Source organism: Ammospiza nelsoni, chromosome 16 (genome assembly GCF_027579445.1).
Source record: "Ammospiza nelsoni isolate bAmmNel1 chromosome 16, bAmmNel1.pri, whole genome shotgun sequence".
NCBI classification, from domain to species: domain Eukaryota; kingdom Metazoa; phylum Chordata; class Aves; order Passeriformes; family Passerellidae; genus Ammospiza; species Ammospiza nelsoni.
Genome location: NC_080648.1, coordinates 12,705,789 through 12,726,344, shown reverse-complemented (window position 1 = coordinate 12,726,344; position 20,556 = coordinate 12,705,789). Strand labels below are relative to the sequence as shown.

The 20,556-nt window shown below is 46.3% G+C and overlaps 1 protein-coding gene across 1 annotated transcript; it reads right to left on the bottom strand.

The window, feature by feature from the left end:
• Window positions 1-392: 392 nt before the first annotated feature.
• HMGXB3 (HMG-box containing 3) lies at window positions 393-20,035 on the bottom strand. The gene is made up of 21 exons (XM_059483383.1): window positions 19,913-20,035; window positions 19,137-19,284; window positions 18,565-18,739; window positions 17,562-18,125; window positions 16,826-16,924; window positions 15,175-15,306; window positions 12,986-13,374; window positions 12,457-12,632; window positions 12,069-12,166; window positions 11,407-11,505; window positions 10,286-10,435; window positions 8,387-8,688; window positions 6,915-7,042; window positions 6,234-6,365; window positions 5,785-5,969; window positions 4,979-5,198; window positions 3,779-3,912; window positions 3,276-3,392; window positions 2,752-2,961; window positions 1,576-2,038; window positions 393-1,464 (listed from the first exon to the last, which is right to left on the bottom strand). Exons 2-21 carry the CDS (start codon window positions 19,280-19,282, stop codon window positions 1,424-1,426), a joined length of 3,960 nt encoding a protein of 1,319 aa, XP_059339366.1. The 5' UTR covers window positions 19,283-19,284; window positions 19,913-20,035; the 3' UTR covers window positions 393-1,423.
• Window positions 20,036-20,556: the final 521 nt, after the last annotated feature.

The following is a 20,556-nucleotide window of genomic DNA, read 5'->3' as shown; positions in this document are numbered from 1 at the left end:
AGTGCAATGGCAAAGGCAGGGCAAATGCAGAAGAGATTCAGCAGTGTTTGTGCCTTTTCTCCTGAAGCCATCCCGGTCTTGTACACACACACACAAAAAAAAAACCAAAAAAAACAACCCAAGTCACTTGACCACAGTTTCACCCCCAAAATTGGAGATAATTTATTAAACTTTCTCACTGACTGAAAAAAGTCACTAATGTCTCTTATAATAAGTTAATGTTCTTAACAGAAAAACCCCAAGCCATGATTACTGCATTTGCTCAGACTCAATACATTTACTTTAACAGTACGGTACTCAATAGGTTCCCCTTCACAGAAGGGAGTTTTCAACCACACTGCAAGCCTCAGAATCTTCCCCACTGCTCACTCAGACAAAATAAACTCCCAAGATGGCAACTTTGCAGTCTGGCATCCTACTTGTTTCCTATGTGTGTCACAGCAAACACCTTCACCACCAGCCATGGGCAAAGGGAGCTGCAGCAGCCACAGCACAGCTTTGCACCCACAGCCCCAGGTGTTCCTCAGGTGTGCTGCACAGGCAGAGGTCTCATACTGACTCCTCTCAAGGGGCTGACAAAGCAACCTGGGCAGCAGGAGACTCCTCTAACCCCCAGAGTGCTGTGGGAACACGGGCAGGGCAGGTGTGACACCTGACAAAGTGATGGCTGCAGCTCTCCCAGCACGTCCGTGAGGGTGGAATACAGAACCCTGCTCGCTCTGGTGACACTGCATTCATCATTCCTCCTTGACCCCTCAGACAGTGTTTGGATGTCCCTCCCCTCTCCACAGCCACCCCCTGCATAGCACTTAAACCATCCTCCAACCCCTCAGCTGCCCTGGGGCTCAGTTCTTACCTTACTATACAGAACACTCTCCTCTCACTGTACCTTTTGGCTTCTAAATTATTAGTGCTCATGTGAAGGGACAAACAATTCTAGAAACTCCCTGCAGCCAAAGCATTCACAATCCTGGACCAAGAGTGCAGCCTCCAGGGAAGCTCCCCAGATACAGCATGTTAAAGCAGCACAGCTCCTCCTCCTCACGACTCCTTGCAGCCAATGCCTGTGAGAGCTCTGCAAGTTTACCAAGCAGGAGTCAGTATCCTAAATTACCTATTCAGAATGTTTTGGGGGAAATCGTTGTAGCCATCTACCGTTTACGCCTGGTCCCACACCCCCAGCCCTGCCACCAATAAGCACAAAGAAGTCAGCAAGCAAGATTCAGAATTAAATGACCTGTGTGTGCTTGACCACGCACACTCCCTGCTACCAGCAACTCCTCTGCAGGGAGGGCAACATCCTACAGCCCTGAACAGCAGGCCCATCACATGCCTTGGAGGCAGCTGCAGCCTTCTGCAAGGGGGTGACAGACCCGTGTGCAGAGCAGCTATCACGATCCTATGGAAGCACAGAGCTCTTTGGTCAGTAACAGCAGTCAAAGCCACCAGCATCACATCTCCAACCTGTGGAGGTTGATAAAATAAAATAAAAAATAAACTCTCAAACCAGACAGCTGCAAAAGCTGGCTCAGCCCACCCATCCACACGACCAGAGAGAGAAACCAACTCAGCAACCTCCATCCTCCTCCTGCTTCCCCTCTTCCTCCTCCTCCGTCTCCGTTTTGATCTGGGCCACGCCGAGCCGGTAGAGCGCGTCACGGATCACCACCTCCCCGGGCTGGCAGCTCTGCACGATCTCCTGGATCTGCCTGTTGACGATTTCCCTGCTGGTGAGGAAGTCCATGAGGCGGTTGTAGAGGTAATAGTGCGTGGGGTTCTCGAAGGTGATGGGCCGCTGGCGCACGGTGCTGGTCCTGCTGTCGCCGATGGCGGCGGCGATGGCGCCGTAGGGCTCCAGCTCGCGGCACAGGGCGATGCAGCGGTGCCGCGCCGTGGCGTCCCAGGGGCTGCTCTGCTCCGCGCCCGCCTGCACGATGCGGCGCGCGCACGACTTGGTGATGGGGTGCTGCAGGGAGGGCTCGGCCACCGTCACGTCTACGCTGTAGTGCTGGTCCAGCAGCTCGGGGCAGGACACGTACTGGGGGAGACACACAGCAGGTGGAACAACAACTTCCCCACAGCTGAGGAGATAAAAGTACTGGCTGGCCAAACTCCAAGCAACACTATGACCCAGGACAGATGGAAAGCCTAATGATCCAGGCTTCCCCTACATGCCACAAGGATGGTATGTACACTCCCTCCTCACTTGTGTGCCCTCAGATAATCCCAAGGGACTGGGAGCCATCTTTCTCTCCTACTTGTCAAGGAATAGCAGTAGTCTGAAAGAAGTGAGTTGCTCTGTCAAAATAAGTGATGTGCTCCAAAATTCATGATCTGAGCTGTTACAATGCACTCCCAGCACAGCTCTTCCTATTCTAAGGACAATTAATCAAACACAATCTCCAGGCAACACCTAATACATTCTGCTATGCTTAGGACTGATGCCCTGGCAAAGCTTAAATCAGGAGATACTTATCAGGTCAAATTCACTCGTGGCAGTGCTCAAAACCAGGCTGGATGGGCCTGTGAGCAACCTGACCTAGTGGAAGGTGACCCTGCCTATGGCAGGAGGGTGAAATGGATGAGCTTTAAGGGCCCTTCCAACCCAAATCATTGTGTGATTCTACAAAATTATCTCAAGCCACAATGCAGATTACATATGGGGAGAGGGTGTTAACTTTAATCTCCCTTGGTCTCCCAGCAGCTTTTCCATGCTGGACTGGCACAGCAGAGAGATAAGACATAACTAACCGTTGGAGGTTCCATGGGGTCAGAGAAGCAGCCCTGGTTCTTCCCCCACATCTGGGAAGTCAGACCAGGCCAGCAGAGGTCTGCACACAGTGCCACTGAAGAGGCTGAATCAACAACATACACTGGAGGCCAGTGACGTGAGGATACCAACAAGTCCACGTGATCCCGAGCATTTTCTCCTCTTACTATGTACTTGGAGCCACACACAACCTAGAACAAAGAAAGGATTGACATCAGCAGCACAATAAAATTAAAAACTTACAGAAAAACAATCTAGTCTTAAAAAAAATCCAGCTGCCTTTCACCAAGCAGACAACTACTTTCTCTAAAGGTACTCTGTTTCCTCCTCACACACATTCACCTTGTCATGGGGAATTTTCCAAGCCCTGAGGAACAGGTTTCATTCCCAAGGCTCAGAGAAGCCCATTCCATTGCTTCTATTCAATAAGGAAGTTCCATGCTGTTAAGTCAAATAATGAATAGCCAAGGAAGAAAAAATCCACTGTGGCTCCAGTCTTCCCTACCTGATGTGGACACACTTTGTAGATTTTCCCTCCTGTGTGATGAGCAGAAGATGGTGTAATGCTTGTCCCATTCTGTACAAACTCATAGAGAGCCAGGAGGGAGTAGCAGAGCTCATCCTAAAAAAGACAGGCCCCAAAGAAAATTACTAGAATTAACAGACTCCTGCAGAGAGGGAAAAGGCAGCATGCAAGGTCTCCTAAATCCTAATTTGCACTTCATCCAATAACTTCCTAATCCCACACTCAGCACAGTGAGGATGACAACCAATTACACAATGCTGAGCCGGTGACAAGGTAATTACAGGCTTCCTTTCTTCTAGCCCACAAAGGTTCAATTTATTTCACCATGTGTAAATTATCCTATAACCTGCTGGCACCCATCCCTGCCCTTAGTGCAGTCAGATGAGAAATTAATTGTCTAGGATGGCAAGAGTGGATGAGGGGAAGACAGTGAAGAACAGCTCCACTCCTGCAGGCTTGTCTGTGGGCAAACAAGCCATTACCTTGGTATGTGATGCCTCCCAGGGGATGTCACACTGTGTCAGAAAGCTCTGCAGCTCTTCCTCACTGTAAGAGTTTATCAGCTCAGGCCTGAAGACTTCTTCCTGAAGGAGCCTCACCAAGGCACTCCCGTTACCTGCAAAGGCAGGAAACAGCACTCAGCAGTCTCAGCACTCATTCTCAGGAAGGGAACTTACCAAAATAATTTCTTAAGAAGATGACAGAAGCAGAGATTGCACAACCCACAGCCAGCAAGAGAGAGCTGTGAACAGTCCTACGTGCAGAGCACATCACAGAGCACTTGTCTTGAGCCGTTCACGGCTGAGGTCACCAGACTGAGCCCAGCATAGCTGCAGACCCCATAAGCACTCATCTATCCTGTCATTTGTAACCTTTAAATGACTGATGGGAGGACAACCAAGTGAAGAAGAGCAGAGATAAATGTCACTGCAGCCCTTGGGCTGAACAGCTCCAGGCTCAGCCTTCACATTTCCCTGGCTCTTTCTCAGGAACTCCACTTCCACAAGAGCCCACACAGCTCTTCTGCAGCCCAGCTCTGAAGCAGCTGCAGCCCTGTCTGCAAAGCCAACTCACACACTTGCTAAGCCTGGAAAGCCAGTCTTCCTTCCTATACACAACATCTAAATTCTTAAGGGAACCAGGTGCTAACTGATCTTAGCTCTCAGATCTGAGATTATTCCTCTCACTGCTTCTTGTTCCATGCAGTCAATATGACAACTCTGATCAGGACTACCACACCACTCTCCTAGTTTTTTCTCAAGTTCTGCAAAAACTTATTCACCCTTTATTGAGATTGTAACACTGTGATACCAAGCACTACCAGCAACTTCCACACTCCAAGTATCAGTCTAACATGAAACAAACACTGACTGGCATTCAAGATGTGCATGCATCCCTCTGCAACCAGACTCTATCTCACCTGGGGTGCAATGCTCTCATGTCCCCCATGTCTCAAATGCATCAGAGCCCACCACTGCATCCAAACTTCACAGGAAAAGCCAAGCCTCAAGTAATAAAGTAGCCTGAGAACAGCTGAAATCACTTCAATGTTCCTGTCTTTTCTCAGCACACATGACTTTTAAAGTGTCATGCAATCAGCTATTCTTAATGTTAAACATCACCAAGACTGAAGTCACCAACGCATCAAGCACTCCCTTAATGGGCACAACCTGAGCCATTACCTGGCACTGGCTGTGCATGCAGGTTCTTGTCCTTCTCTGTATTGATCACCACTGCTCCTCTCATCAGTGGAGGGAAGAAAGGAGCAACAATAGAGGCATCAAACTTTGTGATGGGGATGCTAGAAGGAAAAGCCACCTGCTCAATCACCTCTGTCTCCATCGTGGACCAAAAGTCTTCCACATTCACTTCACTTGATGGCAAGTATTCTGGCCAAGTAAACTACAGAGAGAAAGAAAGAGTGGTCAAATACAAAACCCACAGTTCATTTGATAGCTCTGTGTCAGTCTCACTCATGGCATGAGGACTATCCAGGAGAGTGCTTAGCTCAAATATAACAAGATGATTTCAGTCTCCTAAAGCTTCCCACAACCACTTTGCATTGGGTAAGACTCAAAATTTACATATTTGACATAAAAGTCAGACATGCTACATTCTCCTACTAGGGCTTTTTTCCCCATTAGAGAAGACAGCACCTCAGGGAAACTTGAGGAAAAAAAGAATGTGTTCATGTCAAAGGAAGACCAAATTCAACAACTTCCATCCAAGGTTCCTCCTACCCAAGGCTGCTGGACAAAAGCTGTGGTCCAGGGACAAAGGATCTCATTTTCCCTGAACTACACATCAACACCTCTAAGAGGAAGCACAGACATTGCTGCTCCAGCCACATCCTCTTGTCAGGCATCAGCAGAAAACCACTCACAAAGGTCTCATGTACTTATTGTGCACCATGAAGACCAGAGTCAGCAAAAAATCATTATGATCTGCTTTGAACACAAACAGGATGTGAGCTGTGGGAAAAACCTACCTCTATATTTTTCAGTGCTAGGACATTTTCCGTATTCCTCTGGGCTATTTCCACCTTGGGGGTTATACCACAGATTCCACAGATCATATCATTGTAATCCCGGACTGTCAGGCATTCAAAAGCCCAGTAGCCATTGCACAGCAGCTCCTGGAGCTGAGCCTGCTCATCAGGGCTCAGGCTTTTATCTGAAAAGAGAACATGCCACTGTTACAGTTTTCACATCCTGAAGCCACTGCAGAGGTAGTAGGGCTCTCCTACACAGGTTAAAACCAAACCTGCCCTCCAGAGAATTGTTATAAAGGACTGGTCAGAGAGGTACTGTTTGGTTTAGGAAGTTATTTAATAGAAACATACACTAAAATAGGTGAGGTTTGCCTTTTTATAACCTAGCAATCATCATCAGGTCACAGTTTGGTATGTTATGGTAAAAAGCAAGAAGGAAAACTCACCAGTTTGCTCCTGAACAGAGTCAAGGATATTGCCAACAGCCACTCTGGGATCCTCTCCAAGTTTAATATGGTTTCGGATTGCAAACAGAAGATCCAAGCTCACTAACAATTTGTTACCCACATTGAAAAGGCCTGCAGTTAAAACAAGATAGTTATTGTCTGTAGAGTTCCAGATCTTCCTCACAAGGAAATTTATTCCTTACTGATACACAACACACTCATGAGTACAGTTTAGAGGATAATGGGAACACCAACAGTGCTTCTGCACCTCTGAAATGCAGAGTTCCCTGCTGAAACATCAGCTCCTTTCACAGACTTGTCTGTTGTTAAAAAGCTACAAGGAACAGCTGTCAATCTATCTCACTAGCCAATGCCACCAAACAGCATTCTCCAGAGATGTCTCTGACCATGATCTCAGGGGCTGCCTTGCAGAACTCAACATTCACAGAGGCCTACACCAGGGAATCAAGGCAAGGTCTTCCTCACCAGAGCATTCATGTGTTTTCACTCACAAATATAGATTTACTTGCAGAATAAGCAGAAGTGATTAAAAATATTTAAAATTTAGTACACTGGGGAAGGGAATAAGCTTTTCTAGTGCCTGAACAATGCTCTGATACAATCCCAAGGCTTCAAAAGGGTTCAGACTGTAGTCATGCTGTATGTTCACATTTCTCCTACCTGTGTAAATGTCAGTGAAGCTATGGAGGGCCAGACACTGCAGGTTCAAGCACACTTTGACCTGAGCTGTAACCACCTGTAACCTATTGGCTGTCAGCAGCCAGCACTCCTGAGGACCAGCAAGGGAACTGCAACACACAACAAAAAAACCACTCTGAGTGAAGCCAATGGGTTTTTTAGTCCAACCCTGCAGTAACTTCACACAGTCTAGTTGACATGAGTTCATTATTATGTAAATCTAAGCCAGCTCACTACATCGTATCACACCAGAAGAAGTTACATTTTAAAACAGATTTCCCAGGCAGACGCAGGTCATAGCTCACATTCTTTTAAACAGCACTAGAGCATCCCTTCAGCTCCATACACTGGGAACCTACTATTGCAGAGGTGGAGAAAACCCATGGCCCCAGCTGCCCTGGGAGAAGTGGCTGTACCATTGCTGTGGTGATCAGTAATACATCCCACCAGCCTGTCCTGCACACAGACTCAGAGAGATCTGCTCCTCTGCAATGTAACTGACAAGGGGGAAGTTCAGACAGGAGAGTGCCAGTGGCTGAAATACTGCTGTCCACCTGGGAAAACAGGAACCAAAGCCAAAGTCTCCTCCTTCCCACCGGCAGGGCTTCAATTAGAGCCTGTGCAGACACATGGGAGAGTCCCACATGCAGAGCACTGCAAAGCAGCCAGGCACAGACAAGGATTTACAATGCACAGGCTGGTAAGACCCATGGTGAGAGACAGGGTGTGAGACTCCTCTGTTCTGAAAAAAATACAGAACATAAAAAGCAACTCTTCTGGAAAGATCTCAATTAGTGCTAGCCTGACCAAAGCAAATATCCATCCTTCATATCAATAATTTATTTGTGGAAGAATGAAACAACATTAAACTCCCTGACATTTTGTTGTAGGAAAAATCTTAGATCATATTTTCAGCAACAGGAGAATGTCTGGCAGACTAAGGGAAGAGATATCCTACAGGCTTTCATTCAAATCTAGTTAAGGCAATCTAGCTTATTTACTAAAAGTTTCTTAAAGTCTTTCAGGTTTCAATTTGGGTATTTGTTCCAAAAAGCATTCACTCAAGCACATGTTAAGAAATGAAAGGAATGAAAATATCATAAGCAAAAAGACCCACAGAGGAAATACTCAGACCAGGGAGACAGAGAAAAAGGAAATCACACAATGCACATCTGTAAACACACAAGTTTTCCTCTCTTAGCCTCAAAGCATCAGAATGGAAAACAAAGAGGGGATGACTAATGAAAATACTGTTTCAATAAGAAAAAAGTTACATCTGGACTTTGCAGTCACTCTTTGATCCTGCCAAACCCTTTCCAACACATCTAACTTACTCAGTGTCACTTTCACCAGCTTCACTACCAGGGGCCAAAGCAAATATTATTTCAGGCAGACTCAGAACAAAGAAAATCAGCATGAGTTTGAAAGAGTCAAAATGCAAAGCGGCATCTTACTTGTGTCCCCCTTTGAACAAGGGGCTGTTACAGAGGAGGCACTGCACGCACGGAGACTCGTAGTAGTTGGACCAGGAGGTCTGCTCGATGGTCACAGTCTCCTCACTCACGTTGGACAGGATGAGCCTGGAGCTGTTGAGCTCGTGGATGAGGGTGAAGATCTCAGCCAGCTCGGACTCGTTCTCGGGGATCTGCATCACCTTGCGCAGCAGCTGCAGCGTGGACTGACGCTGCGTCTCCTTCTGTGCCGGCGTCAGCGGCTCGCTGGTGTTCAGCACGCCCGGCTGGCCTGCACTCACCTCCTGGGGAGCAACACAGCCCAACAGGCAAGCATGGGGATGAAATATTAGGCCCAAAAAAGTCATAAAAGGCAGCAGAAACACAGCAGCCTTTGCTCTCAGTAAACCTGACTTCTACACTACTGCTGAATCATTGATGCCACTTCAAGCTCAAATTAACAAAAATAGTTTATTACAGTCCAACTCCTCCAGTGCCAAACCATCACAGATTGGCCATTAAACTCTTGAGTGCAGGGATTGGGGATCCAGAAGATGAGGATAACCACCAACAGGTACACTTCAATAACCCTCATCACTTGAACCTCCAGTTATCACTGTCTTTCTCCACAGGTTATCAGGCACAGGCTCAGGGCAGGCTGCACAGCTCTCCAGAAGCTGGAGGAACCAACTAACAGAGAACTGGGCGCTGTGATACACAGAACACACTAATCAGTAACAATTGATCAGTCTACAATCTACCCTTCTCCAACACATACTACCACAACAAAATGCCCAAAGACAGGAGAACCAAACTCCAGGTTGTGCCAGGAGAACAAAGAGAACCCAAACAAGCTCATTTGTTTAATCCCTGAAACTCTTGTGTCAACATTTCAACCTGGTTTTCTGACTAGTCCAGCAATGAGATAAATGATCAGTCAAAAGCCCAGAGACAACAATTAACTGTGTGACAGGAATGTTAAACTGATCTACAACCAGAAAAAAAGAAAAAACCTAAATGAGGAAGAGACAAGCTACATGCCTCTCAGAATGGAAGCTGAGCTAAGCACACTGCTGTTCCTTACACAGCTGTTTGTGTGAGTTTCACACAGGCCATTTCTGTTTGCTTGCATCTTTAAAGCAAAAACAAAATCACTAAACAAAGTTGTGTTCTTCAAAATAAAAAAAAAAGGCAAGTGGATGAGTCATTACTCCACAGACTAAAATTCTGTCTATTTGCTGAGTAGGCATTTCAGCTAAGAGCAAGAAGGCTCCTTTTTTTCATTTATTGTTTTAAAAACATTACTATTCAGTATGAGAAAAGCTAAGATCTGAGGCTGCAAAGGGAAAAAAACCCTCCAGAATTAATTACATCCACATAGTACAGCAGACAACTGAAAACATATTTATACATCAGAAAAAAACCCCTACATCCAGAAATAAATTCAGGTTGGAAGTAAAATTGCTCTACAAACCCTTAAAAAAAGGAAGCTCTAATACAAGATGTACCAACTTAACTGACACCAGCCCCAAACTGCTCACAAAGCAGAGAGACTTGGGAGTTTCTTGATGAAGTCTGAAGTTCAACAAAGCTGACACAGCAATGTGGTGACTTCAGGGTCGATTTTCCCAGCATGTACTGACACAATAGAAGGATTTTTAAGTTCAGGAGACACCCAGTGGTAGAATTGGGTGTGCTCATATTCTATCAGCCTGAAGCACCACTGCTACAGGAATTCAACAAACATCATCACAGATATTTTAAATAGGAACCATTCTGTCAGAAAAGTTTATCATAATGAAAAAAAAAGCAAAGCCCAAACCATGCTTCCATAGGGACTTGCAAAGTTCCCTGCCCAGCTCACAACAGACATGTGATGAAACAAGCCAGCTTGAACCTTACCAGGGATTTTGCTGTTTTCTCAGTCCTGTCTTTGGCAAGGTTGTAACCACAGCTTGGGCAGATGCGTGGCTTGTGCCTGTTTGTATACACATAACTGCAGGAGGGGTTCTTGCATTTCCCTCTGCCACGTGAGGTTGCCAATCCCAAATCCTGAATGACACAAAAGAGATGCTTGCTTGTTGGAGAATTTTGCTCAGAAATGGCTTATAGAGTTTTGTTCAGACATGCCATAATCATATACAGCTGATGGAAAAGTAAAAGGCAGCTGTGAGGAGCAAATTCTCACAGCCTGTTTCTGTAAACAACAAAGTTCTCAGGCTGTTTTTTCATAACAGGTAAACATTCTGTCCTTGGCTGGTATGGGAAAGCAAAAGTTGACAAACATGGAGGCCTTGAGAACTTTCATAACAGGGTGAGAAAATAAACCTTGGTTTCAATAACAAACGACAGGTACTGAAAACAAAAGGAGGGGTTAATGTTTAATCTGTAACCGATGATGAGCTCGGGTTTTGCAATATGTATGAACTTAATTAACACTATTATAAAATGTGCTTGGTGGATCAATAAATAGGAGTTCGATGCTGATCAGAGGATGGGTTGTCTCCCTTCACTTTCTACAAATGGTGACCTTGACTTTTAATAGTTGGACTCCATTATCTTAAAGGTCTTTTCCAACCTGAATGACTCTATGATTCTAAGCCAACAAGATTCTAAAAGATATTCTTATATGTTTTACCTCCACTTTATAACATCTTGTTCAAACATCAATAGCAAGCCCTGTCACTTTGCACAGAATCCTGTAAGTAGTACTTAATCATTCTGGGGCCAGTTCTCCAGATCAGAAGCGCATTAAAAATTCATTCAGAAACCCCTGATCCTCCCTGCTGGGCATGAGGATTCTGCATGGGGACATGAGTTAAAATCCATCTCTTAACAAGGCCCTGCACAGCCATCCTGGACTAGGTCTAGAGATGACATAAAGCACAGATTATTTAATGTTAAAAATGAAATGTATTTGTGCCAGTCAGTAAAACAGAAGTCCCACATAATTCTCACCCCAGAGAGGACACTCCCTGTGGCAGAAGTGAAATAGTTTTTCACACGATTTGAAAAATTCTCACCAAAGTTACGGTGCAACTGTACTTGTAGGAAGGGAACATGTCTGGTTTGACCTCCACAACTTTAACCTGAGATGCCCTGCTTGTCACAGAACTGTGGAGCTAGAGATTGAAAGCAGAAAAAACAACACACATCAGACACCTATTACTAAATACATACATGCACCAATATCAATATCTATTAGCATTACTGCCCCTAAGTGATTGATTAAAGTTCATTTAATATCCCAAATACCATAAGACACCATCTTGCATGCAAAGGCATTACAATTCACAGATTCAGCCCCTTGGCATACTGAGTCATATTTTACAGGTGAAAAGCTCAATATTCAATATTGCATGTCAGATTATCAAAGCACCAGCAGATCCTTAAAGCATCTTCTGGAAGTAGCTGGGAGGTTCCCAAAGTAACCAACAGCAGGATTGTCCAACAGCATCTCTCAGCTCAGTTCCCACACTCAGCCACCAAGAAGTCATTCTGCTATCCAGCCATATCATAAAAACAGCCACTCACAGATCTCATCATCATAAGGCAGATACATTTTTTGTTCTATTTCTCACTCAGGTCATATGACTCCTTGGGAGAAAAAAAGAAAAAAACAACAAACCAAAACCCTCCCCCCCCCCCCAAAATCCAGGAAAATAGTTTGCATTTGAAGAACAACCTTTTGTTCCTCAGCAGTTGGTGGCTGCAGAACTGACTGGCCCAACTGTTTCAGTGTACTGGGCTTCAAGCCTGATGTTCTCACAGGAGAATGCTTGTCTAGAAGGAGGAAAGAGATGCATCAGGTTAAATGTGAGAAAACAGGTTCTGTTTCTTTCTGACATCTTTGTTAAATGCCACTATAGTCATGTGAGATCTTTCCTCTGAGCTTGAAATAACCCAAGCAGGTGTTTCATGGCCCATTTACTCCACTCAGGCAGAGACAAACTGGTTTTTTCCTAGCATTAGTAACCACCTCCCCTGAAACCTATCTTATTATTGGCAGACACCACTTCAGCAAGGTGAGGAAAGACAACAGCTCCCAAAGCACACAGAGATGCTGCTTTTACCAGCACTTGCAAAGGCCTGCCTGCTGCTCAGCTGCTCTGTGCTGGCTTCTCTCCCCACAATGAATGGAGCAGGCAGAATGGCTCGCATGGGTCTGGCTGCAGCCAGCAAGGAGGGCTTGGGTCTTGGTTTGCTCTTTGCTTCTTGTCCCTTGTGTGTAGCAGCTGTTGCATCAGTTCTGAAAAATAAGAGCTACAAGTGGAAAAATATTCCATCTATTTCCCCTCAGCTTCAGTTTTCCTCTTTTCCCTGAATTGTGCTTTGTTAGCACACTAACCACAGCTATTGCAATAGAAAGAGAGACAGTGCTAAGGCTGCATCTGCCCTGTGACTACAATCTGTCACTTAAAGAAAAATATTAGTTCTGATGGACAAAGACTCAAAGGAACAATCCTGAACTGGCACAAAACAGACAGCAAACACAGTAAGTTTTACAGGAAGCACTGCCAACAGCCTTCAACTTCTTGGACTAGTCCCATGAGCACACAATAGACATCATATGCTCCCATAACACACGGAAAAGTGACTCACCCCACCACTGGCTTTTTCACAGAGGCATTTGGACTCAACACCTCAGAAGATGTGGGCATCCCCTGCCCTATGCTTCCTTTCTCTGCCTGCTCTGAAGAGGCGTCCGCTTGCTGCTGGGCACTGCTCCTGTCTTCAGCAAGCACATTATTTGGGAGAAAGTGGCCCTCAGAGATGATCACTTCCTCCCACTCCATCTCAGGCATCTGCCCTCCACCAGGCACAGCACTCAGCAGCTGGCTGACAGCTTCAGAGCTCTCCAAGGCAGACTTGGAGGAACTCTCACTGGCGGCTGTGGGTTCTGTGAGGGCTGACTGCTGACCTCTTTTAGCTGCTGGAGTTTTGAGAGAGGTGCCTGAATTTGGCTCAGATTTGCTTTTTGGTTGCTTTTCCTGGAAACAAGGAGAGAGTCACATTTCAGAGCTTTCAGCTTTCACAGATAAGCAAGTCCCCTGCATATGCCATGTTTCCTGTGGCCTATTTAATGCTGGAACAAAACAGCAGAATTCGAAGTGTTTAAGCAGTGAATTGTATGGGAGTAGACAGACAGCATCTCCTACAACAGCAAAAGCCCTGCTAACATTGTATCTGGCCTCTTGGCCCTTCATGTATTATTTTTAGATGCTGTTTACTTTGAAGAATCAATCTTTCTTAAACATCCTTATATATCACCATTAGCATCAACAGTACAAAGTCACCCACCACCCTCTGTAGCAAGGGCCCACCTCCTACGCTCCCCTTTCATGGCTTCAGCTCTCTGATGCTGTCTGCTCTTCCACATTATTGAGCCATCAAAGGGAGTTAAGACAGAGAATCTGCATCTTTTGGATATAAGCTTTCAGAAAAGCAAGCATGTGAGCCAAGCAGAAAACAGGATTACTTAGGAAGATTTTCTGACTTTAGGAAAAATGTTAGTTCCAAGACTAAGGCTACAAAAATCATTGTACTGGATTCAACAAAGATGCAATGAACACTGAACTGGAATATGGAAAAAGATATCAGAAATGGAATCCGGCAGACCAAAGTCTGAAAGACAAAAAGGAAAGCTCCCTCTAAAACCTTTCAGTTCTAACCAGAGTAAGGTTGAACAGCAGCACACATGCCCTGCTCAGGCAGAATCCAGAAATACTCTTTGCATTCAGCCATCTCTCTACCTCAGCAAGTTTACCAAACAAAAGTGAAGATGTCACCATCACTATTTGTACCCTACCACACAGGAAGCTCAGCCTTCAGCTCAGACACCACAGAGTCTGCAGGCTGCCCAAAAGAGTTCTCATCCCTGAATGTTTAATGGATCCAGACACAAAACAAAGGAGGTTCAGAACAAATCCACATAAACCCACTGAATGCCAATGCCAATTTTCACACTGAGAGCATCCTTTAAATTGTGCCTGAGGAGTCTTGCTTCAGACAGAAATGCACATCTGTTCAGAGCTGACTAATTACCAGGATAGTGCCAAGGTTTAAGGATCAAGTGTGTTTTTCTGTACACAGCTAGCAGAGATGCCAATAACTTAAGAAGAAGAGGCATCATGTGGAGAAAGACTTTTCCACTCAGGCTTTACAACTCTACCAACACCTGGAAACTTCCTTCCAGTCAGTAGTGAGAATATCATGATCAGACACATGGCCATGAGACAACAATACCCAACAGCACTTCAGCCTCCACTAAATCAAATTTATTAACAAGCTCCTAAAGGATCATACACCTCCTCTAGTTAAGAGTTATTTCTCCTCTCTGTTAAAAAAACAATGTTGAAAGACCACAGAAAACTAAATTTGTGGAAAAACTTCATATGTTGATATTAATTACCACAAAACAACTTCCCAAGCTTAGTTGGGGCTGTAGCAGGAGGAACAGGCAATGCCTTCCAGTCACAGGAGCTGTGCAGACAGAGGGCCAGAAGCATGTGTATCCTCTCAATGAGAGATATTTTAGCAAATGCAGCCCCACGTATTCTAACAGATATGAGCAGCATCTTTACCCAAGCTGTGGTGATTTCAGGTCTCACCTTAGCCAAGTGTCCTCTGCAACAGTGACTTGCTCCAGCACATGCACTGGAACACGAGTGCAGAGATCATTTCTGGTGTATCTGACCTCCTGTGCTAGATCTACAGGTCTAGAAGTATCACAGGCATTCACAAAACCAGCACTTTTCGTCTCAAATTCAGGAAAAGACAGACAAATTTACCTTTGGAATCCACTTCCCTCCCAGGAAGTTCCCACATGTTGGGCATTTTGGTGGCTTATGCCTGGTGACATAAGTGAAGGAACAGCCAGGATTGGTGCAATTTCCATGTCCCCTGCGAGTATAGGTGGTTGTCTGAAACAAGAATTGTCAAGAATTTGTCTACAGACCTGGAAACCACCACAAAGCTGTGCTGATCACTTCTTTTTCCTCATAAGCACCTTACAAATGCTATTTGGCAAATCACCAGCATTCCACTATTATTCATTTTACTGAACAAACACCACACAGCTGGGTCAGCACCAGGCGAGTCAGCACCACAACTGTGACTCTGAATGCTCAGTCTACACAATAGCCTCTGGTATTACCTGAATTTAGATCAACCTGCAGAGCAGGGATGAACAATGCACATAACCTTCTGGAGAAACTAATCTTGCATTTACAGTGATGTGAAAGTTCTTTTTGAACATGAAAAAGTCACAGTAAGATGGCATTAAAATGCTTCTAACAGCAATCTACAGTAAGACAAGATGTGATTAACACTCATGGCAACACAGCAAAAAGACTTGAAGAGAAGCACTCATGATGCAAAGGCAGTTTTGTCAGTAGCTTTCTGCTGTATGGGGTGGTCAAGTGTTCCCTGGTCCTTCACTGTAACTTGCTATGAATTACTGAAACACAAGCAGCATCACCAGGCACTATTTATACAGACAACTAAAGTAGGACATGTCATCTGTGCCAGGACAACTGCAGCAACACACTTGAGTTTTTGTCAGCACAGCACTTCCAATATCCTGTTCCCAACACTCCCAAGAGAGCTGTTGTACTGTAACTCCCTAACTAGGTACAGATTTTTTTCTAGAACTGCAAGTGCTGCTGTCAAGGAAATGAGTCAATTTTAACCAGATCCTTCTCAGGCATAAAAACCTGAGGTATTTCCATTCTCCCCAGGACAACTGGAAGAGCACCACACTATGCACCACTATAAATATCTGCAGTGTTCCACCAGCTGGAAGCATAGAGAACCTGGAAAAAAGGATTGGATGCTAGCTTACATAACACAAGGAGCCGCAGTACTGACTGTACAACGAACTCCCAAAATGGCTACAAAAACAGAGGTGGCTGGAGTGGTTAGATCAGTGAAATAATACTATTCTTCCTCATGCAATAGGCCACAGCCTTTAATATGGTTTCTCAAAACCTCAGGTCATTGCTCCCCTCCTGCCAAAGCAAGAGCTTTGGAGTTCATGTTTTCCTGCCATAAGAGCAGATATGCTCTTGTCCATCCTCAAAGGGATGGACACTGCTTTTTATGAAGAGAAATATGCATTCAACTCGTGGAAGGCTACACAGGAACTGCTGTTGGCCAGATGTGTTGTGATAGCTTTATCTATTCCACCTGTTTCCAAGAATTCCCTGAGGAAGAAGGCAGAAGAAATAGGCCCTGTAAGACACTGTAGAAGTCAGAGACCCTCTTAGCCTATTCAAGACATAACACAAGAGACAAGAAATACATCGAGTGATACGGCAACTCCAAATTGGATTATCTTTAAAAACTGAACCATGAGCAAATCCTTCCCTCTAATATCTTTAAGACAAATCTATGACAATAGATCCAAACTTTAACTACCATACAAGACTCTGAATTTCTTACCAATTTAATTGACGCTGGGTTCTCCACAACAGAGTGAGCTGGCAAAGGTAACATGATAAACTGCGTTGCAGGTGTGGAGGAGCTACTCTCTTCAGTATCCTAAAATGAAATCAAAGGGAAAATGCATGCAGAAAACAAGACACGGTGACCCATATTCCTCCCTCTCATGAACATTAATGTGTCTTAAGGAGCAATGAGAGCAGAATACAGGATAGAGCAGCAATCATTTCAAAAGCAACCTTACCAGATGTACTCTGGAAATTACCAAACTCCTCAAACAAAACAGAGAATCCAACTCTTCACAGACTAAGGTTTCTATGACTGATCCCTAAAACTCCAGCTTAAAAGGACTCCCTTCTACCTCTCTACAATCAGGAAAACAGCTATCAGGAGCACAGCAGTAGCATTTTTTCTTGCCAAAATCTTGCAGTGCAACTGCAGAACCCAATTACTGGCACTGCAATACCTCAAATATTGTTATAACAAACAATTAAAAGAACTCAGTCACGATAAGACAATTGATATCACCACAGGGCTGAGTCAATCTGCAAGCAGAGACAACTCAGTCAAGGAGTTACTTTTATATCATTCGTTACAAAAAAGAGGTTTTGTTCCTCTCAGCATTGAGCATCAGCAAGTTGGGCAATCACAGGATCTCAAGTAAAATGGGGGAAATAGCACTCAGATGTTTCAGGTGAGATCTGGCAGGAGCCTGAGTGGCACCGGACCAACTTACCCTCCCAGTGACCACGGTCACCACAGACAGCCCATCGGGCACCTGGGGCCGGGCCACAGCGATGCCCCCGTTGGAGATTTCTGCGGAGCTGCTCACCAGGGTCTCCTCAATAACCACTCGCGCTGCCTGGTACGGCTGCCCTTCTATTTCCAAAGAAGCCTCATCCAAGAGGATCTCTCCAGCCACTTTCTCTGTCACAGGCCCAACGTAGTGAGAGAGAACCTCTGAGGTAACAGCTTCTTCTGCAGCCTCAGGCTGGGCAAAGGCTGCCGTGTCCTCTGCCAGCCCCTCGATGGCGATGCACTGCTCCGAGACGCCGGCCCGGCCCGAGTCCACGGAAAGGATGCTCTGCACGGTGTCACGGGGTACACTGGTGACATTCCTGGGAGCTGCCAAGCCTTCAGATGCTGCTGGGCTCTGTGTCACACACAGCTCCAGAGACTGCCTGCTCCTGTCCTCCTGAAGACTGGTTTTGGGAATAATGATATAATTGGAGCGGGGAAGAATCTTGCGGAAGCCTGGAATGTCAGGGACCACTGCAGTTCGACTGGATGCCTTGGAGTTCTGTGGGCAAAACCAGAGGATGGAATAAATTCAAATGAAAAAAGGAAGAGATTCAGTTCTCAATCCTGCTATTTTAGTGCCTAAGGTTCAAATGGTTTCCTGTAGTTTGCTGGTAATTTTTCCATATGACAGAGCCTGCAGAATCCTGCTCAGTCCTGCTTTATCACCTACCTTACCAACACTCACTCTGATGAAAGGACACAAAAATATCTGCCATGAGCAGGTACCAGACATATTCATCCTGGATTACAAACCATCCTCCCTCAACTGAACAGAAGGCAAAGGCAAAAGGCAGTGGCCTCACACCACTTCTCTAAAGACTGCCCTGAGCAAGGATACAAACTGGAATCTGCAGTTAAACAACTCTCCCACACAGGGCTATGTAAGCAGGGAACTGCCTCTCTCCTCAGCAGCCAAAGAACTTCCAGGAAGAACTCACCGGGTCCAGTCCCTCTTTCTCTAGCTTGGCTTTCTCCAAGTAGTAGCTCCTTTCAGCCACACTGAGCAACCTCCAGCTCTCACTGATCTTTTTGTTGATTTCAGACTGAGGGAGGTGTGGAAGCTCTTGTTGTACTTTCAAGTAAATGTCATAATAGTAGAGAAGGTAAGCAGATCTGAAACACAACCAGAAATTGAAATATTACGGTTGTTCTACATAAATTCCTTGGGGAAAAATAAATGCACAAAGTTTAGGTTTGTCTCAAGGTCATGTGACAAGCAAGTTACATTTAATGCATTTTTTAACCAAATGAAAACTCTCTGAGGAGAACCTCAAAAGAAAAAGAGAACCTCTAAGGGCCAGCCCAAGGCAAATTATGGTGGGGTAAACAAACTCTAAACTGAACAACAGTGGCACCTGTAAAGAATGTCTGAGCAGGCCCAAAGTGCCAGGCTGATATTTCATATACAATGCTTTACACTATGAAGTACTCCAAATCCACTCATGTCAGAAACAGGGAAAACTGCTCCCGTACCCTACAAAGGAATCAAATGAAGGCAGAAAGAACTTACCGCGGTTTCTTGGCTTTTTCTCCATGATCACCAGTACTTTTATGTTTCTTCTTCTTCTTGGATGGCACCGGAGAGGTGTAAGTGTAAGTGCCCTCTATCTCCTCCATCACCACCGTGACCTCAGCGCCATCATATGGAGCCTCCATGGCTAAAACACAATCTGGGTTATGCTCTAGCCAAGTTATACAATGTTTCTCCCAACAAATAGCGCTTTTAATCACTTCAGTAAACTGACAGCAGCGTTGGCATCTAAGTCTGACTCTAATTAATTCAATGTAACTATGTGTTCTCTATGTATCTAGTTTCAAAAGGAAACTTTTTTTTCTACACCCTCAATACCATCAGTTCAGTGTGGATACATTAATCCGCGTTTCCACAGCTGCAATTGCACGGGGAACTCTCAGGTCAGTTTGGTGACCCAGAGGAGACGCACACTCAGAAGAGCTGAGTGCCGCATCAGGGCCAGGCTGCACAGGCACGGCCGGAGGCTGCGGGAGCCCCGCAACCCTCACGCACCGCCTGCTCCCCGGGGCTCCCCGCTCGGCAGCGGTGACAGACGGCTCTGGGAGGCGGGGAAGACACGGGAGATAAAGGCAGCAGTACCTACGGCAGCACAGCCCCGGCACGGCCCGCACCTCGGTCCCCGCAGCCGGTGATGCTGGGCCGTTACCCCCAGCCCCGTCTCCTCCCCACCGCCCGGGGCCAAGCGGAGCGGCGCGGCTCCCTCCCGTTCAGCTGAACGTTTCCGCGGCCCGCTCCCAGGTGTCCCCACTCACCGGACAGCTCCGCGGCCGCGCGGGCGGACAGGCGGCGAGCTGTGGTCACGTTCCCGCCGGGGCGCGGCGGCGTGGAGGAGGCAGCGCCGGGGCCAGGGGCCGGCCGCGCAGGGGGGAGCGTGCGTGCGGGCGGTGCGGAGCGGGCGGGCTGTGCGGGGCGGGCCGCCCCGGCATGCTGGGCCGGCTGCGGGCCGGGCCCGGGCGGAGCGGGGCTGTACCGGGGCCTCCGCGCCGGGGCCGCCGCCGGAAGTGACCGTGGAAACGGCGTCCGGGGCATGGCGGGGCGGGACGGCGGCCGGGAGGGGTCAGTCCTCCTGCGCGTGCGTCGCGAGGAGGCGGCGCGCACGTGCGCGGTTCCCGCTGTTTTCCGTGAGGGCGGCGACGCGTGAGGGCGGGGCGGGGCACGGGCAGCACGGCGCAATTAATACTTAATTAGCGTTTAATTAGCGCTTGGTTTGTAACGGGCTGGGGCCCGCCAGTGAGAGTGCGTTCTGCGGGAATAGCATCGAGCTCTTCCGTTCATCAGTGCGTGCAGTTGTAAAAAATAGGTTAGAAAGTGTTGTAGAATAGTTGATAATTGTTAGCATTGTTAGTTTGGTTGTTATATTGTAAAAGGGGTTAAAAGGGTCGTTATAAGAAATATG

Bases quoted from the DNA above. Each gene is read 5' to 3' on its own strand.
- HMGXB3 (XM_059483383.1), bottom strand. From the start codon at position 19,282: ATGGAGGCTCCATATGATGGCGCTGAGGTCACGGTGGTGATGGAGGAG. The intron at 11,506-12,068 runs GTTGTTCTTCAA...TTCAATCTCTAG, and splicing joins CAACTGCTGAGGAACAAAAG to CTCCACAGTTCTGTGACAAG. The intron at 5,970-6,233 runs GTGAGTTTTCCT...TTCTCTTTTCAG, and splicing joins CTCTGTTCAGGAGCAAACTG to ATAAAAGCCTGAGCCCTGAT.